At 46.4% G+C, this 20,411-nt stretch overlaps 1 protein-coding gene across 1 annotated transcript in view; it reads right to left on the bottom strand.

Moving 5' to 3' along the window:
• LOC119433726 (uncharacterized) overlaps positions 1-19,804 on the bottom strand; it is a 133,147-nt gene extending 113,343 nt beyond the window's left edge. Inside the window, exons 1-2 of the mRNA XM_037700982.2 lie at positions 19,261-19,804; positions 2,746-2,852 (exon numbers count right to left, since the gene is read on the bottom strand). Of these exons, the coding sequence (XP_037556910.1) occupies positions 2,746-2,852; positions 19,261-19,317 (164 nt within the window). The 5' untranslated portion in view covers positions 19,318-19,804. The remainder of the gene's footprint in view (positions 1-2,745; positions 2,853-19,260) is intronic.
• Between the last annotated feature and the right edge of the window lie 607 nt (positions 19,805-20,411).

The raw sequence follows: 20,411 nt of genomic DNA, 5'->3' as shown, positions 1-20,411 counted from the left end.
TGCTAAATATAAAATAAACGTTTACCTGGAAGTGAAAGTCCCTGAATGCATTTTCATGGAGGGGGCAAATGAAACACACGCGCCCAGCTAGGTTCACTGACCTCTCTCGCCCAGCGCACACATTTCCGTGGAGAGCACGTCCTTTACTGCACCATCCGAAAGCTTTTGACCGCCTCTTTCATCGCAGAAATGTTGAACAGCTGACACATTGAGCTGCTCTCCGCGAACAGCCCGAATATTTGTACGCAAAACGCTACGCTGGCAAAAGTGCGAACTCTTTTGTGGTGGAAACGAACCGCCCGACTCGCTACTGCGTCGACCGTCGAGACTAATTTTCAGCGCAGCATAAATTGCCTGCATGGGTGGGCCCACCACTTTGCGTTTGTCACAGTGTTTATTACTTTGTTTCGCACGGTCGTTGGCTTCGCATCAATCGCACCATCGGCTTACGACGAAGCTTTACCTGCTATCTGGCGGAGGAACGACCAACTAAACTACCCGAAGCCGCAGCCTCACGGACGGTCGATATTCGCCGTGCGCGAGTCTTGGGGGCCGTGCTGAAAAGTCGTTTTTTTCCATTGTTGCCACCGACATCTCCTTTTTGCGCCAAGGGACTTTTATGGCAAATCAGTTCTGCGAAAGGTCGCAAGATGGAGCAAGGTCCGTGAAAGGTAAAAATCGTGATCCACTCGACTGTAGCACGAGGCTGTCGGGTGGTCGACGTCAATTTTGAAATTTCAGGGCTCCTATTTTGGGTGTGCGCAGCTGAACACTTGTGCCAACCATCCAATGCACTAAGTTGTCATTAGATCTTTCCATGAGACGAATTCGATGTACAAAAATAAAATTACACGTAAGAAAGTGATTGGTTGTCTCTGTTAGAGGGGGGGGGGGGGGGGGGGGGGGGATGCATTTCACTTCAGTACATGCTAACCTGCGCATTTACAAAATCACCGTAATCGCTCTCCAACAAGCTAATTTAACAAAACTTTACCAATTTAGCAGCACTATACCTAGTACTCAATACTTCAACACAAAACAGACAAAATGTCTAATAACCACTAGTGCGTTCATGCACTGGTTACAGTTTATTAACAGTGCCAGAAAGACCGCATCCAAGTAGAATGATTTGGCGTAGCATTACCATTATATCCTTGCCGCTACCGTCTACCATCAACCGCGCTTGTGTGGTAAATCCCGCCCATGCGCAGTCTGGGGTAGGCGGTATAGATAAAATATTCTTATTGCCTTGCTCTCTTGCCAGTGGTGCATTCGGAATTTTCCTTACTATAGGTTTAGCGCAAAGCAAACGACCACACATACAAGGAATCGCCACGGGACGCTACTGCGCAACACGTGTCTATTTAATGAGCACTTAAGCGAAAATTTTATCCCGAGGCGAACTCCGATTTTCCTATTCAAGTACATGTAAAACGCAAACATTTGTTTGTGAAACAACCGCGTAACCGATTCGAATGACATTTCTTGCGTTTGAAATAGAAAGTTATTATTCATTGCCTCTAAGAAGCATAATTTTAATTGAATGTTTGAAAGATTTTACAGATATGTCTGAAAATTGCTAACCTTAAAGCAATCGAAGCACGAAGTGTACTATTCCGTTACGCTGCATCAAAAACAGACATGGCAGTTCTGTAAAATGCATCTGCTAGAAGATCCCGAAGGGACAAATTTTATATATAAAATTATAACTTACGTGAAATTGTGAAAATGACAACGAGGGTTTTGCAAAAGTACCCGCTGTCTTGGCGTAGTGGATATATTGTTGCACTGCTAAGCTCTAGGCCGCGGGATCAAATCCCGGCAGCGGCGGCCACATTTCGATGGGGCGCGAAATGCGAAAACACCCGTGTACTTAGATTTAGGTGCACGGTAAAGAACCCCGGGCGGTCGAAATTATTCCGAAGTCCCCCACTATGGCGTGCCTCATAATAAGATCGTGGTTTTGGCACGTAAAACCCCATACTTTAATTTTTTAACACTAGTTATGTCATCATTCGTGGAAATGATTACAAACATTGTACATATATACGTAGTGTACAACTTCTGACGACGCAATGCACTTTTGTGCTGTCCAGTAACTAAATCTGTCTACTGATGTCTGCACAGTTGTTAAAACAGCGCTGACACGACATTTCCGACTGTTAATTTCGTTCCGTTAAGAGAAAACCTTGGACCTCAGAATTGTCGGGGGAACAAAAAAACGACAGGTGTTACAGCGCTTGAAATAATTTACTATACCGTCACCTCCCCTCAATTCGGCTCTTGCGTGAGGGAAAAATGTAGTTGAAATATCCTAAGTCTAATTAACAAACGGCTGAAAAAATAAATGAATTTCAATCTTTTATTTTATGCGTGAAGTATGGTCTGTCATAGTCGACAGCCTACTTCAATACGCTATTACAACAACTATGCATATTATTGTCGGTCAGGGTCCCACTGATCTCCACACTGACATCAGAGCTGACAAAATCCTCAAAGGAGACATCGCCCAGGTCACAGCGCATGTCGTAATCGACGCTGCAGGAAAGGTTGCTTAGTATAGACCTTAGTGCAGACCTTAGTGTATAAATTAGTTAGGGTGCTCTAGGGCTTCGCAGTATGTTTTTCTCTACGGTATCGGGGTCCGGGGCTTTCATTTACCAAAAAAAAAAGAAATGAAAAGTTGGAACTCTCCGGTCACTACGCCTGTAACTGCTGGTGAAGTGCTGCATCATGCTGACGTACCGTATGAATCCGGCGGAAATGGCGTAGTCCACGACGTAGTTCCGAGCCAACTTCCGCTTTCGCAGCCATCTTTCCTCGGGGATAATGTACACGTGTAGATCCACCAGCTGCGTTGGAGGTTCAAATGGAAAAAAAAAAAGAAAGACAGAGAACGTGCAAGAATTTCAGCTCGTTATTTTTTTTTTTCTTGTCTAAGTGCTTCTGTACAGGTTGACCTAAAAGTATTATTGGCGTTTGAATAAAACGATATTTCATCCAAAGCGCCTAACCATTGACCAAAAATAAACATTTGTTCGTGGAGACTTTGTACGTTAGATGTTTTAAAAAAGTTGCAGTCAACAGCTCAAAACGTTTATTCGTTATGGAAAGCATGAACCAGATGATGATTTCAGTAGCAGGATTCACTTCACTTCCGAAGAACCTTTCTTTCTTCGATGTGCTGTAGTTATTTTTACTGCGAGAGCATTTATAAGCTCGTAATTGGCTTTAATCTGTTGGTACGTGCTGTCCTGTTACGCCTTTGTAGCGCTACAGGGCAAGGGAAGTGCACGCTGCAGAAATTGGCATCGTCAGCCTATTGCATGCCTGGAAGTGGTTACATACCCCTCAGATGCCGGGCTTCAGTGTTCTAAAGATTACTGAGGTCTCAGGTCACCTTTCGTAATTACCTGTCTAATTAGTACCTCGAGTCGTTTTAGAGTGTGTGCCTCTGTGGTATAAACAACCCCAATAAAGTCACGTAGTGATCGCATTTTCGCTGTGGTTAGGGATTTTGAACGCATCGTCTGATACACCTTCTCTATTACACCTCTAATTGCACTTCATCATGAAACTGCAGCGCACACACAAGAACCGAGGACACAAGGCGAAGGTAACACACACGCGCTCGTGTTCTCTTTTCTTGTGTGTGCGCTGCAGTTTCATGAGGAAGTGCTACCAACTCGCCCAACTTTCAGTACTTTTACAATTCATGTCTAATAGCACACTCAAAGCTTGCAGCTCAACTAACCTCTCCAGTTATTGTAAAGCTTTCTCTCTCTCTCTCTCTCTCTCTATATATATATATATATATATATATATATATATATATATATATATATATATACGCTGACACTTCGCTATATGAATCAAGGCACACGGGCGTAGGTACTGCAGTCGCGCGGTTAAGCTGGCTGGCTTCAAACTTCGGGACGTAGTCGTTGGAATTCTGTCGCAACGGTTTCCATTGCAGACACGCAGCTTAAACGCCGGACACAGACGCGGTCGAACGTCCCGCAGTGGTTCATGGTTATTCTCGTAAAGAATTCAGTACTGAATTATTGACATCTCCACCAACTTAATCACTTGCGCTGGCGGCACCCCGAACTGCATGCTTTTTTTGTTCTTCGTCTGCGTGGGGCTCTTGCTACTGCGGGACTTGAAGCACAGTGAATGGACATGGCGACACAACACACATAGTCCTTAATGGCCCTTTTGTACTGGAACCTATAAATTCGAAAAGCTCGGCAAGAGAGGCTCGTTTTGTGGTTGCAGTTTCAAATTATATACTGCAGTGAAGCCTAACGAAGTAGCCGCCTCGTATCTTTTTCGTTTATTTTTTTTTTTTTTTTTTTGTGGTTATCGTCATTGTGTCTGAGCTTTTCTGCAACATTGAGGAAAGAGCCGAGCTAAAGCACGCTACTGTACGCTCGGATCCCAACCAGAGAGCTCACCTCGACACGGAAGCGACCGGAACATCGGCAAGCCAGGGCCGTGAGATCGATCCTCCGAGAGCGAATTAAAAGTTATTGTGGTCTCCCTCGATCGTTAGGTCCTCGCGTAAGGTAAACGTCGTCGCGGTAACGCTTGGCGCACTGTTGGCTATTAATATTTGCTGAGCGAGGGATTCGAACGGCGCTTCCGAGTTCAGCGACTCGCGTGGTAGGGACGCATTGCGCGCCTGTGTTTATGGGTGGGTCATGTGGTGCGGCCTGAATACATACGTCTACATACGTATAATTATGAGTAGTAGTAGTAGTAGTAGTAGTAGTAGTAGTAGTAGTAGTAGTAGTAGTAGTAGTAGTAGTAGTAGTAGTAGTAGTAGTAGTAGTAGTCGTAGTAGTAGAAGTAGTAGTAGTAGGCATACGTATGATTATCAGAGCCTGTTTTCACAAAAAGCACTTGCACTAGAATTGTTTCGTCAGAGAAAATGCTAGCCAATTTCTGTGCTGGATATATTGGCTAAGGTGCCCGGGCAATGGAAAAGATCACTTACTAACGAAAAGCTATGTGAATTAGTTGCCAGTTCAATCCTGGGTGTTGCACGAACTTACTCGGACTTCATCTTAGCCTTGCAGCACCCAAACACAGTTCCACATCGAAGATTACAAGAGCTTGTTCACCTATATTTCTGGCTATGAAGAGTACATTCCTACAGAAAAAAAATTAATTTACTTGCAACATATTAAGTATAAAATAACTAGTTGTTCCAAGATTTTCTGACCTATCCACAGCCGAAATTTCACTCCTGAATATCAAAAACGCTGTTACGTGCTACGTGGTCGGTAACGTAACGGGTGTTTTGATCAATTACTTTCTGTTCGCGTTTCAGATTAGATTATGCTGATGGTACGGTAAAAATCACCAGAACCGCTACTTTGTAGTGATGTCTTTTCCGATGCCAATACCTTTTCGCGCTTCCGTCAGTGTGACGTCAGAGCGATGCTGCGCCAGCGTTATCAGCGGGAGCGGCCGGCTGTGTGCGGTGGATGACAAGAGTGGCATTAAATCGAGCGCATGACATCGCAACAAGGCTATTATGGATCACCATGACAATCAAAGATTATCTAGAGCCCTCAACTGCGGCGTCTCCAAGCGCTCGCGTTTGTTTTCGGCCGTGAGCGGTGGATGATAAGACTAGTATAGAATAAAGCATAACGTACCGCTACAAAATACCGCCTGAGGTGAGTTTTAGGTTTTCTTGTGTAACTGTCCTCTGCGCACTCATTCTGCCTGAAATTCATCCACAGAGTAGTTGGAAAACTCAGCTGTTCCTGATAGCCTACCTGCTGCCATGATAGGGAAACGGCATATCAGTTAGTTCACGGGTGTATATATATGTACTACCGCGCTCAGTATGACCTACGATGTGCACGTACAAAGCATGAGCGAAGTACAAAGTGGCAAAGCAGTCGCGCGTTGTAGGTCATACTGAGAGCGACGGTACGCGGCACACGGTACGGGCTCGGAGTTAATGAGTGTGACCAGCGTGACCTCTGGGATTTGCGCACCCACACGGCATCGACTTCGTTTTGACTTTGATCATATCCTTGGTCCGCTACAACTGTCTATTGACAGTCGAACAAAGAAAAAGATAAATGCGTATTGCTTCGTAAAAAAATGTATAAAAATACATTGTCACCTCTGAAAATGAGGATTTGTGGCCTTTGTATAACACTTGTTCCTTGGTAGGCTATTTCGCCATTTGCGTGGAGAGCAGTGATTTGCGATTTTGTGTAATCTGTAGGCACGGCACTTTAAAAATAAACATTCCACACAAAGATGATCTGTTTAAAAAATGCTGGAGGTGATTGCCTGCATAACGGCCTTTTCAGGCTACACCACTTGAGAGCTCACGTTGATTGAATGCGAACTTCTCTGAACCCGACAAAGCACACTTAATCTGCAACTTCAACATCATTGCGCTCCAATGAATCGTCCTAACGACCGCACTAAATGTATTTTAGCGTTCACACCTTGAGCTACAACATGTACTTTGTCCTTGGGCGAGAGCCGCCTGTGCGTCCCACACTGCAAGGCACTTTAACTTTTCCAGAGAGACATTGTTCTTAACGACAAACTTTAATTCTGCATGTTGTGTTATGCGTATGGTAAGTGTGGTATGTCCTGTGTGTAGTATTTCATTTACAATCGCATTCAACTGGACTGGAATGCTAGGTGTGCCGCCAGGTTGACCTCTCCAGTTCTCATTTAAGAGCCTCCCTCTCTCCATCTATATATATATATATATATATATATATATATATATATATATATATATATATATATATATATAAGACCAACAGACAATGAAGCCAAGGAAAGGACCGGGGAATTTAACTGTCGTTGTTTTCGAACTGTAGCAAATAATAAAGACAAGGGAAATGAAGGTGGACGAAAAGGTAACGTGTCGCCGGTGGCAGCCGAACCCACAACATCCGCATTACGCGTGCGTTGCACTAGCAATTATGCTACTGCCGACGGCTATCAATCCATCCACTAACTTGGGTATTTATGTTTACTAACCCTGGGAGTGTTAGCCAGCGCCATTCAGAGCCATGGTGGGCGGATGTGCAACTTCCTTTTATGCCCGATGGTGTCACGTAACACGTTAACTTATAAGCATATATATATATATATATATATATATATATATATATATATATATATATATATAGATCACACGCGTGCGGCCCGGCTGACTACGTTGTGCATCGCCGCCACCTGTCAATAACGATTTTGCTTATGATTTGCCATAATAATTTTGACAAAGCGGCGAAAGCTGCCTCGCGAGGTCTCGTACACGTTTTGCATCGAAGCAATACTGCTGGCCTCGTTGTGCATTGTCTTGATGTCGATCAGTACTCTTTCTCATTCTCATTGTTGTCATGTAGGGTAGCAAAACAGAACGTTCGCATGGTGAACCTCCTTGCTTACGCTCGTTTCTTTTCTTTCCCTTTGTTCCTTCTTTCTTTCTTTTCCTTCTTCTTTTTTTTTTTTTTGGGGGGGGGGGGGGGGTTCCCCTGCTTCTCAATGTCCTCATTGATTCTTCGATTTGCTCTTGTTGTTTTCAATGAATCGCAGCGTCACCGAGGTCGTCCTTTCATTGCCGGCAAAGGCCCTGTCACCCGCTCCGTCTCACCGATTCCGCGCAGCGCGGCGAATGCTACGCATCACGTCAGCCAATCAGTAACGAGAACCAACTGCGAGTTCAAGAGAAACGGGGGATGTCGGGGCCAACTCCGATGCGGTCTATTCAAATACATGTAAAACGCCGAAATGCTTTCATGAGATAACCGCGCTTGGTAAATTTCAACAAAAATGTGTTGCGTTTGAGAGAAAACGTTCAATTCTAGTTAATGTAGGGAGCACAATTTTGATTTAGAGCTTGGATGTTTTTACAGTATTCGAAAAATTCGGAAGTTGAAAAAAAAATTGTAACACGAGGTTTACGAATCCGCGCCTCTGCACCTAAAAGAGATATCGCAGTTTTCTAAATTGCATGCGTTAGAGCACATAAAGCGAAGAAATTTCATATATGAATTCACAGCTTACCTGAATTTGTTACAATATTTACGAGGGTGTTGCCTAAATTCTAGTCAGAAATTAGTAATATATTTCAGAGTGCCATGTAATAGATCAATTTCGTACGCTGTCGATGCATTATTAGGTGAAACTTACAGAATTGTGTTATGTTTTCTTATTGCTTAGTTAAAGAGCTGTAATGTTATTTTTTTTCAATTTCACAAATTTCCAATATTCATTAATTTTTTTTAATTGGCCACCTATATAAAAAAATTCACCGACGATTACGACACTCCCCAAAGCGAAATTTGAGCGCATCTCTGTACGTGTTTTCATTTCCCGATATATTGGCTGGCGTGGACAATCTGTCTCGTGCGGCACGTTGCAAACTGAGCGAAGTGTGGCGCGACTACCTCCATAATCTGGAGATCGCAAGAGGCCGCTCGTGGGTGACGTGTGGGCGCAATTCACCAGCAGCCACCGCCGACAAATCTACCAGACGACGCACGCTACTCTGGCGCCATCTCATGGCCGTCGTAGCCACGTTAGCCTTTTCTTCTCACGCTTTCGCCATTCCCTCCTCCTCCGCTTTCCTCCTCGCGTCGTTCATGCCGCGCTGCGCTCGGCGTTCGCTCTTTCATCGTTCGCTGTGCTCGTTCGCTCGGTTACGCCGACGCCGACGCTCGCCGCCATAACGGGCGCCTAAGAGCTGCGCTCTAAAATTCACTGCCTACAGTAACTAGATTTTAACATCTTCTAAATGGAACAAACGTCCTCAAATTCGGTTCTGAAGCTGCCGAGGAAAACGATTTCTTCGTTTCCATGTATTTAGATATACGAGTTCCCGAGTTAAGTCGGCGTCGCGCGCAGGGTGACCCGTGGCAGACAATGGCGGAAAACGTTTCCTCTGTTTTATTTTGGTTGGCGTGGCCCATAGCTTTCGCTCTACTGCACGGTGTTTCAGCTGAGGTGCTCTCACCGGCTTAACTTTGCCCTCGTGATTAGGTCGTCCGAACGTCGATACGCACGCATTGCTTGCAAGATTCAAAACGCTGCATTTCTGCTCTATACAGCTACTCCACGAAACGCCCGCCCCCTCGCTATTGTGACCGCCTCGCCGCTCGGTTTCGAGACAAGGGCAGTGGGGCCGCGGTGACCTGCTGCTTTGTTTTCGCTCGTAATGAAATCAATGGCTCACCATTACCGAAGGCGGGCGCATTTCGTATGCACAAGAACATGCCAAGAAATATGCAGATGTGCTTCTCCGCTGGCAGCTCATGCGCTGCAGTGAACCAGCTGATCCGCAGCCTGACGTACCTCTACCTGAGAACGAAATTGGGCTAGTTGGTTCGCGAACAGGGAGCACTACATGACAAGAAACAAAAAATCAGGAACAGAATATGCTGGTTCAAGTTTTGTCGATTGTACCGTCGTCTGCGCTGCTCACCATGCCGCGTCCGTACCTCTATAATCTCTACCTTGACAGACAATAGGTGTTCTTCAAATCGCACCTCGATCGATGAGCCTCTCGATATAACGGAAACCGATCACGAAAGTCATGCTTCTGTCACTGACTGCAAGCGCTGGAAGCGATTGCAGAAGCCGAAAACACGTCATGGTCGCAATGTTTTCGACACTACCTATTGCAAGGTGTATATTCTTAGCAAAATACAGGAACAAAGCCAGTAATACTTATCTTTTCCCGGTAAGGTTAAGGATTGAACTCGGTACACCAGTTGGGTCCAGCGCACCTCTTTACACTAAAGCGTAAAAACCTACGCTCCTAAGACTGGGAGTTGCAGTTCGACGAATGTTTGAAAGCCATTGCAATTGACCACGGATGTATTGTTGGGCAGCGTGCCGGTTTTGAAGCCATCAGTTCTTCGAATCTCAAAATGTTAAAAAACACAGGAGCGTCGCCTTAGATCTAAGAAACATCTTGCTCTTATGCGACGTTGTTGTGCCCCCTTTGGCTCGAAGCGGAATTTACAGACATGCTCGTTCGGGTTGGAATGGGTGACACATCTATGTGTGACCCTTACGGCAGCGAAGAAACTATCAAACACTTTTTGCGCCTTAGTCCTCGGTGCGACGTCGAGCATGTACACTTCCAAAGAGCATTGAACCGGCTGGACTTGAGACCGTTTTCAGACACGAAGACCCTTGAGCCATGGTCATGCGCATCGCTGGTGCAAAAAGTCAACGACAGCATTACTGTAGCACTTCGTCAACAGGTCTCTGCGAGCGTTTATAAACAATTTCATCGGGCGAGGAGGAAACGTGTGGCAACTGAGGCGCGGTGAGCCCTTCCTCCTCTGTGGCTTATGCAAGACGGCGAGGTCCTGTTTTGCATATGTGGTCATCGCGTGCTGCGAAACGCTTTGGAGACGTTTTATCTCGTTCTCCCCCAAAAATTGCGTGATATTAAGTATGTTGCGGAATCACTGTGTAGCCTTTAGATGCCGCTGTAACTGCAGTATGCGAAAAATTTTCGGCTGTGCAAACATGCGGCGTGCATCACAAGCCGATGTCTGTGTGCATTGGACTCCACTCGACGAATAGCAGCGGCGTCTGTAGATTGCCAGTGCGAATTGAAAATCTTTTCACCACCTAATCACTTGTCCTGGGAACTGAAATTTAAGAGCGCTTGCCTACGGCCAACCAAATGCATCGCCGAAACATCTAAGCGACAATCGTTAGAATGTTTGCGTCATCCACCGGTCTCACGCATTTCAAGTCTACTATGCCACGTCTACGATAGCCTGAGGACGATGGCGTGGCTCAACGCAGCGATCACTGCGGCTCGCAAACGAACATGATACATAAGCTTTGCGTTTACACATTGCCTTTTTGCCCTGTAAGTCAGTGATATCCAACGGAGATCGCGTAAAGAAAATCCGACGCCTATTGCCGCAAAGTGCTTGAGTGCGTCGCAAAGGACGGAGCGTAGGAGACCGAACAAAAACATTGGCTTTCATCCCCTTTGCGGCTTGTACAGTGTGAATCACGTTTGTCGATAATTGTCAATCGGCCGATTTGGTCGCCATCTCTTGCGACAAAAATCATGAGCTAACGCCGCAGTAAAACCACACTTTGTTATGCAGCATGCTCAATTCCGTGCGCTAAAGTACAAACAGATCTGTAACCCAGCAGCTACTGCTAAGTAGCTGCTTCGGACGCTCGTGCAATCCTCATCCAGCCAGTGTGGACCACAACATGCGAGTGTGATCCACACTGTACGGTATACCGATATTGCTAACCAAAACCGATTTACTTGTGGGCGAAGCCCGCGCCCCACGAACAGGACGTGCAATGTATCTAAAGATAATTTTTTTTAACTCGTGAAAGTAAGCAGCCGGACTTATTGCGTACCAGAACGGTACTCACAGTGTTACAATCATCGCGTATGTTTCTTATAACTACTCATTGCTGCTAAACCACAGCTTATGACAGCAGGGAGAGTGTTGCCAATAAGGGCACTTTCGTAGAATGAATTCTTTAGGTATACACAACTGATTTCAGAGGCTGATTGAAACATACAAGTATACATCGCACTGGGTGCTCCGTCCGCCTCGACGCCGGCTGAAACTCTGGTCATGTGGAGTTGAATCACTAAAGTACGTATCGCATAACGTGTTACAACTAGAAGATGCACGCTATACTTAGTAGACCGTGCAAGCCCGAAAACAACCACTAGCAACTGTCGCCGAGCGTACATCTGGCATACAACATAGAGCATTCGCACAAGCCAGCATGGCGGCGAAAGCGGAGAGGTCATAGATGGCGCCACTGTCTTCGCAATATGGACTGCGCCCATGAAGAATAGGTCTATAGAGCTTCTGCACAACATCACGTGTGCGCGCAGCTAGGGCTCTTTCTCGCCCCTCTTTCTCCCTGTTTTCGTCCCCGATGTCCCCTTTCTCCCGATGCAGGGTAGCAAATTGGGCGTGCAACTGGTTATGCTCCCTGCCTTTCCTTACTTCTCTATTTTCTCTGATGCAGTTGCTTCCGAGCCTCTGACGTGGTGTACGCGCCGTCACAAAATAGAGCATCAACGCAACAAGAAATCCTTCTTGCATATTGAAACAGCGCATCACAAACCTTGACCAATCTTTCACAATCTTTCTCGGATGGGGCGGCCCTTAGACCAGCCCATCGCTTGTAACTGCGGTCAACCGTATGAAGACAATGTCTAATGTCCGAAGTGCTCCGCTACGCCGTCTACAGCGCATGCCCGTCATTTACTTTGGATGTGCCTCGGGACAAATACAGTCCGCCAAAGTGTACTCAGGGGTGTGAAGTAGAGAAGTGACCAATCCGAAGAATGTATGAACGATGGTTCATGGACAATAGATAACTCGAATGTTGCTGTTCAAATATCTGCCTGAAACGGGCCTCCATGCTTGTTTGTAATTTCATTCTAACATTATTCCGCGTGGTAACTCATACAAATAAAACAAAAAGCGACTCTACCTGCAAACAAAAGCCTCAATGCTTGTTTTAAAAAAATTCTTAACGTATAAAGACGAGTCTAAATCCAAAAACAGGCACGTGTTGTTGTCATGTTTACAAATCACTCGAACCCGAACATCGCTACGTTCCTACTTGTGCCATCTGACCAGGGTTATAGCGATCCCTGCGGCACAACGCCGACCTTGTTTAATTCGAAGGTCACAATAGATTCTCTTTTTCGCATTGCCGGAACAAACGTATTGATTTCCGCAGAACATCGCCTGCGCTTTAGGAATCGAAAGAAAAGAAGAAGCAATGTTGCGTCGATGCAAAACGCGTACGATACCTCGCGAGGCCGCTTTCGCCGCTTTTTAACAAAGCAAAATCATTATTGACAGGTGGCGTCGATGCGAGCTGACCTTGCGAGCGGCCTTGCTGGCGATGTCATCGGCGTTTCCAATTAGCCAACCCTTCCCTCGCTTCTCTCCCCTCTCCTTCGTTCTTCCTCCGCCAATCATGCGCGTCCCCCGCCCAATTCGAGTATGTGCGTCCTCAAAACCCGAAGAGCGGTCGCGGTGCATTCATTAATGAAAGCCGGACGTCGCGAGGCGGAGAGAGGTTGATACGTCGGGTGATCGCGGGGCGATACCTGCGAATACGTGGGCAAGCCGGCGAGAATAACGACACGCCTGCGCCTAAATGACGCCGGGCGGGGAACAGAAGCAATGGAGACGCAGTTTGAAAGCACAAGAGAAACATGCGAAGGACCTTTGTGGCCTCTGAGATAGTGAAGCGCACTTGTACTTCTCTATAAGCCTTTCTTTTCTTTTTTTGCGCAGATTATAAGTACGACGCACAAAGAGTATCAGACAAGATAACCCGCACGACCGCACAAATGTATGACTTGGTATCGCAAGTGAAATGGCGGATTGCACATCGCGAAGGCACTTAGGACATATAAAAGGCTTCAGACAAGAATGCTCCAAAAACCAATGGGAACACTTGAGTAAAGAATACAATACATAAGACGAAGCAAGAGACAGGTACCAAGCGTGAGGAGCAGAACATGAAGTAGAAAGTGAGACACGTTTGTGAAACGCCGTTAAGAAGCACTACAAGATTATTTAGAACCGGTCTTTCACCATTCTCGACACGCGTCGTTGTCTGTCCGTGTGTCCTTTGTGCGAAAGCTTCTCCTCTGCTTAGGTCCATTTTCTGTCACGCAGAACCGTCGCAAGCTGATCGCCGCAACGACCACATAGGCGTGCCCCGGTGACCTGAATACCGCGGTCAGTCTGGACAGTGCACGTGAGTCCTCGAGGCTTCTCAATTATTGTTTTTTTTTTCTTTTCGAGCGATTCTCTGTGACCTTCCTACGCCCACGAAGTTCTCTGAAGTATATACGTGACTAAGTGCGACGGCCTTGCGCCGCGTCGGTTTGCTTTTGTGATATTTCTTCGCCACTTTCGCAGCCTGCCGGCCGTCCTCTCCAACTCATCGGCCGTAAACTTGGGCGCATAAAAATGTGCGCGACTACTTGCGAGGCGACATAGGCGTGGGGAGCGCATGAATATGTAAGGGGCGAAGCGAGTCATCATTAATCTGCCGCGCGTTCCCGGGCCTGTCGCATCGTGCACCGTTATTCCCAACAGCCAGGTACTCTCAAGTTTTGCAGCGTTCTCGACACTCACGCTTTTCGTCTCTTCGTTTCGTTTCTTTTTTTTCTCATTTTCTGAAATACTTATTGCAGCACTGTAGAAGCTGGAGAGTGACAGCAGCCAATGCGGAGCCGAGTTTACGGAGCTGTCCGCGCGCCACAACAGCGCGTAAATTGTCTGAGCTCGTGCACTGACCAGTCGCGAACGGTCCTTTGTGAACTTGCATCGTTGAATTGTCCCTTGAGTGGTCGACGCTCGCGCTGTAGCTTTATCCACACTGCGCAGTATATATATATATATATATATATATATATATATATATATATATATATATATATATATACTACCTTAAGTATAGATGGCGCTATATGCGCATGTATTCCCGCGGTATCGCGCATGCGGAAGTACTCGCTAAATGAACCGTGAACGCAATTGGGAGGTGGCATGGCTTAATGACACTGCTGCTTATCACGTGCTTGCAGCAATGATCGTGTGCTTCGTCATCATTTCGGATGCGCTTGTTATGTGCAATAGCCATTCATAACAACGGTGCTATATACTTATAGGGAAATAGTTCAACTATAGCGTAATGTTACCCGGTATTTTGTGCTCCGAATCTTTACGTTTTTATCCGTTTTTTTCTTCATCTTTTTGTATCCGGATGATTTGTCACAAAGCACATGCAGTAAAATATTTATAAAGAGGACATCAAATAAGCTCACGGACCTTTGTGGGATGCAGGTACTGTGACAATGAGTTCGCGCATTTGTTGGCCGTTATCCTACCGGTACTATGTTCCTCCGGAACATTAGCCTTAAGTTCGGCCTCCCTATGAATTTGGGCCTAATATCCTGAGTTTCGGCAAAAAAAGAAAAAGAACGAAGTAAGTGATGAGCATCTCCCGCGGACGCAGGAGCCTAGCACGTAGACCCAGTTTCAGGAGTTATGGTCTTAAATCCCCAAGGTTAGACGACCGCAGGTATTAAGGGCACCTCTGCTCAAAACGTCCAAAAACAAAAATGGTCTACCGGAAAAGGTTTTGGAGCGGAAATCAGATGCACGGGGTTATGAGTGAGCGCATGTCCCCCAGGAGAATGGACTTCCGGACTTGAAGGAGAGATTTGTTCTTTTTATTTGTTAGTTTGTGAAACGCTGGCTCGAGTGAATATGTCGCTATACTGCTGCTAGCACCAACGTCCACATTTGATAAACAACGTTGTTGTTTATTGAGTGACGGGACTTTCAATTTCATCTTCTGCTAGTACTACCGTGCGGATGAATGACAGCAATGGTCATCAGTGAAAGCATGTACAACGGTGAACAACAAAAAGCGCGTGACAAAACGTTGTTCTGACGGTTCGGTCCCGTGGCCTTGGCTGTTCGCAATGTCGTCGCCTGATGACCACCGCTGTTATAGTTATATCAAAAGTGTGCGAACGGGTGGTCGGTTAGATGGAAGCGGAGGGGAGGAAGGGTGGCAGAGGATGAGAGAAGGAGAGAATGGGCCATTTCTGCGTGTACAATGTCATGTTATTTGCCACTGCAACTCTCCATTAACTAACGCCAGTAATGCCTAAGGCTGAAGCGGTTTTACAGCTGCAATTAGGGCCAATTGATTATACTCATTAAGGTTAATTGGTTGTTAAGGCCAATTGGTCAGGGTTAGCCCGAAATTATAGAAGAGTCGTAAAATTGAACCTAAACCAGCCAAATTAGCTGATGGTGCTTCATATTGGTGAAGCTTTGGTGTGGTTGATTTGAACGTTTTGATGGGCGATGCACCGTACTCTCAAAGCGATGATTTCTTTGCGACCCCCCCTCCCCCAGACTTTTTTTGACAGTGGCTGCCGTCTTGCCGAATATATTTGCGGATTTATATACAAAGGTATATACAAAGGCTTTTATAGATTATCAAAAGGCATTCCCGCATTGGATGTGCGGGTAGGTGCCAATGATATGCGGGTATGAGCCAGGGACGAGAAAGAAAGAGAAAGATAGAAACAAACAAGCAAACAAACAAAGAATGAAGGTAAATCACGTGTGGCTCATACGGGGGCCACACATTTCAGCTTCGCTGGTTTACCATTTGTACGGGGTGCATGGACGGTGAATTTTTCAAGCGCAGCTTGTATACACTAGCCTGCGCCGGCGATGTAACGCTAAAAGAACCAGCTGCTCTCAGAGCTGCACAGGTGGCTCGTGCTCGGCACGCGCTCGTGCCACTGCTCCCGCGTTCGTCGTCGTCGTCGTCTTCCACAGCTGGCTGCGTTGCCGCTCATCATTCCAACGTAGAATTTCACTTTTCTGTCGTCGTAATCGGGAGGCCGCGTTTACGGGGGTATGAGCCATTGCTCAACGGGGTATGAGCCATTCATTGTCTTACGTAACGGACAGATTTAATTTTGAAGAAATTTCATGGAAATCCGTCCCGAAGAAATTTCATGGAAATCCGTCCAGAATGAACGCGCTCGGGAAAGGGATCGTCGTCAACGTGCCGATTCGAGCGTGAGGGCTTCCGAAGCCCAGGCGAAACGTCAGTGTCGTCTTGCCCTCCGGGAACCCGACAACGGTGGTGCACGCCTCCGCAACACTAGCGCCAACTTCCCCGGTGCGACAGCTAGGTTTCAGCGCGAGTTTTTCAACCGGAACTTCGGAGTCAGCTGCAGTGCGTGAGACCGGTTGTGGCTCGAGTACAATGTGGTACTGGTCAGTGCGATTCGTTCGGAGGAACACCGAAGAAACACACGACAAGCTTCACTTACCCCCATCTCCTCGATAGAGAAGGGGCTACTGATTTTTAATGGATTATTTGATTTACTTTATTTTCTCTGATTTAGTCACTCAGTGTGTGCCAGTGGGCTCATGGCTGATCCTTCAGAATGTCCCACTATGTACGATTCCTGCATAAAGCATGAATATATAATGTCGGCTCACAGATATCGGTAAAGCACACCGATCTGTTAGTAGAACAGCTTATTATATTTCACGAATTCTTTTTATTTACGTTACTTTCTTGGATTTAGCCATTCGGTATGTGCCACTGTGTGTGTGTGCCCGTTCTTTGCCAATCCTCCAGAACGGCTATGTCCATTTGTGACGCATGAGGTACAGAATCCCTAAATGTTGCTTTATACGTGTCGCACTTTCATGTGCATACACCTGTAGAATCGAAATTGTACAGCCTCCCGCATTTTTTAGCTATATCACGCGAGCGTCCGTCATGCGTCATTTTAGCGCCTTTAAGCGGCGATAATCAGCCAGACCGGCAGAAGTACTCTCAAGTGCACTAAGCACTCTCCTGTGCAAGAGTCGTCTAATGCGATGTTCCCTTCAGGACGACGCACGACCATGTTATAGTGTTCTCGCACGATGTAGCTAGAAATGCGGGAGGCTGTTTGCATCGCCGTTAAGCTGTAAAGCATTTCATTAACTACTTTACTTAAGCTTCGCTTCCCATAGATTTGAACATGAGTGTTGAATACGCATTTGTTTAGGGAAGCCAAAGCGCATGCTGTCTCAAAGTGAACTGCGAAACTCATCTGCTTGTTGGCGTTTGTGTTTTACCTGTTCACGGGTACACTTAAACTGCGCTACCCGTTCTCCCTCTCTCTTTTTTTCTCTCACACTCTCTCATTCGGCCCTGTTTCGGTATTATTTTAGAAACGCCAAGCCAGACATAATCGATTCGGCTACACTGTCCTGACCGGTATGGTTCTGTACTCTTCCGAAAATTTCACACTTGCATAGCGCCGCTTTATATATACTATCCTAAACTGAAGCTCTAATCATCATGATTATCATCATCCTATATTTATGTCCACTGCAGGACAAAGTTATCTCCCTGCAATGTCCAGTTACCCCTGTCTAAGCTCTTTAAAAACTACGAAAAGGCTTTCGGTCTATCCCGTGTCACCTAACATTGACACGTCATTATGAACCCCGCATATTATACGCTATCTACACATCAATCATATGCCGAGATATCGGAGTTCATCATCATCATCATCATCATCATCATCATCATCATCATCATCCAGCCTATATTTATGTCCACTGCAGGACGAAGGCCTCTCCCTGCGATCTCCAGATACCCCTGTATTGCACTATCTGATTGCAACTTGCACCTGCAAATTTCCTAACTTCATTACCCCACCTAGTTTTCTGCTGTCCTCAACTGCATTTCCCTTCTCTTGGTATCCATTCTCTAGCTCTAATGGTCCACCGATTATCCATCCTACGCATTGCCCAGCTCCATTTTTTTTTCTTTTGATGTCAATTAGAATATCGGCTATCCCAGTAGAGTTATTGGAGCTCAATTACACTATGTCATCTACCACCGGCCTGGACTATAACTTGAATGTTCTACATATGCTTGAACCTTTCAAATCTCACACTCCCAACACGGTAGCGAACCTTGTGTTTTTAACGTTTTCATATCCGTCAGTCTCCGAAAGGTTGTGAACAAGGTGTCCTTGTGGTTCGCTTTCGTGCATCGCATTTTCTTTCGCTCTCTTCACATTACACCCGGACTGCACCTGCGGAGCCGATAGTAACAGTGCAGGGGTAAAAGTAGAGGCAGCGTTATCAGTAGTTGTTATCTCAACCGATCACTTCTACTATTACTTGACGCTTCGATGAGCTTTCGTATTTGTAGTGAATAACAATGAAGCGGGAGAAGAAAGTTAGGCAATGTGCGTCGGCTATAATTTCAAATCATGTTTCATATTTCGTGCGCTTTAACTCACGAACACACTAATAAATAACTTGTAACAGTAGCCTCCGATTAAGTAGATCAATTGTAAAGGCTACTTAGGGGTTTAAACAGTAATATAATAACGCACCAAAAATGGATACGTCAGGAAAAGCAACGCTGTTTCATTCGGTAGATACAAGTGCATAAACATATCATAAACGAATATACAAATGCAAACGTAAAACACAGTTCACCCACCACTGTCCACGTTGCATCGAAACGAGGCGCTGGACACGAAGACCTCGTCAAAAAAAGAAACGCGCTCGTTAGTTAAGTTAGTCAGGTTAAGTTAGTTAAGACTCGCCCCCAGGCGGCGCAAACGGGCAGAGAAATAGAATTAAGAGTGACGCGAATGTCTCTCGCCTTTACCTGCTCGGAGGGCGGTCGACTCCTGCGACTCTCTCGGTCTTCACCGGATTGATCCATGGCTTGTTGACACGGCGGCACCCGCACCAACAACTCCTCGCGGCAGCACGCAAGCACCACAGCACGGGTTCGGCGGGCGTGTCACGGCCGCGCCGAGCCGAAGCCGACCGCCGAACATCGCGAGGTAATCATGCCGCAGCGCGAACGCATGCCTCTCGGGGAGGCCTGCTCAAACGTTTGCCCCGAGAAAACATCGGGGCATGTGTCTCTCTCTTCTTCACCGGGTGGCGCGGCGCCCGCATGTTTCCTTTCGTTCAACGTCGCCTACGCCGTCGGCCAAGCCAAGCCATGCCGCGCCACACCGAGCAGACGATCGCAAACAGGACTACAGGTATAGCAGCAGCAATAGCAGCAGACGACGACAAGTAGCAGACGAAAAGACGAAGAGCGTGGGGGGGGATAGACAAAGTTGCTTGCTTGCCCTGCCTGGGCAACTTCTGTTTAAAGAAGGGGGCCTCACAGCAACGATGTCGATGGGGGGAGCGAGCGAAGTGAGAGTTTCGAGTTTTGCGCGATACGAATCCGATGATGTCCTCACCTTCCCCCTCTCCTTTTTTTCTCCCTCACTCGCCTTTGGTCGATGCGACCACTGCAAACGGGCCGTTGTCCGGGAGACAGCGTGGAGTACGTGACTCCGAACGCACACACGAGGCCCCGTTTGAAGAATGAAGCGGTACTCGAGGTCTTGCGTCAGAGCCGGGGTGCTCACAGTTTGCACCTGCTCCCTGGAATTCACGCTCGGGACATTCCAGAAGCTAATGCGTGACAGTTCTATTCGAATTAAGGTCGCCTCTGGGCATTCAATAGTTTCTCGCGAAGCCGGTCAGAATTTTTGTCCACATCTTGAGCCTGTGCGCAGTCGCAGCGACGAACAGCAGAAGAGTGATATTTTACTTTAAGACGAAAGCTGTAATCCATGCTACGGCGACTATGTATTGTAACTGCTATTGAAGCTGTACCTTGTTAAATGTGCGCCGAGTTCGGATAGTTATTTAGGGTTCAACACTGCACTATCACCTTAGACCTCAATTTTTTTCCGGTTGTCTACGGTGTTTGCAGAGTGCACAGTCGTAGAAAAGAGTATTGAGAAGGGA

The sequence above is a fragment of the Dermacentor silvarum genome, chromosome 11 (assembly GCF_013339745.2).
Source record: "Dermacentor silvarum isolate Dsil-2018 chromosome 11, BIME_Dsil_1.4, whole genome shotgun sequence".
Taxonomy (NCBI): Eukaryota; Metazoa; Arthropoda; class Arachnida; order Ixodida; family Ixodidae; genus Dermacentor; species Dermacentor silvarum.
Note: the sequence above shows the minus strand (reverse complement) of the source record. Positions and strands in the feature narration are given on the sequence as shown.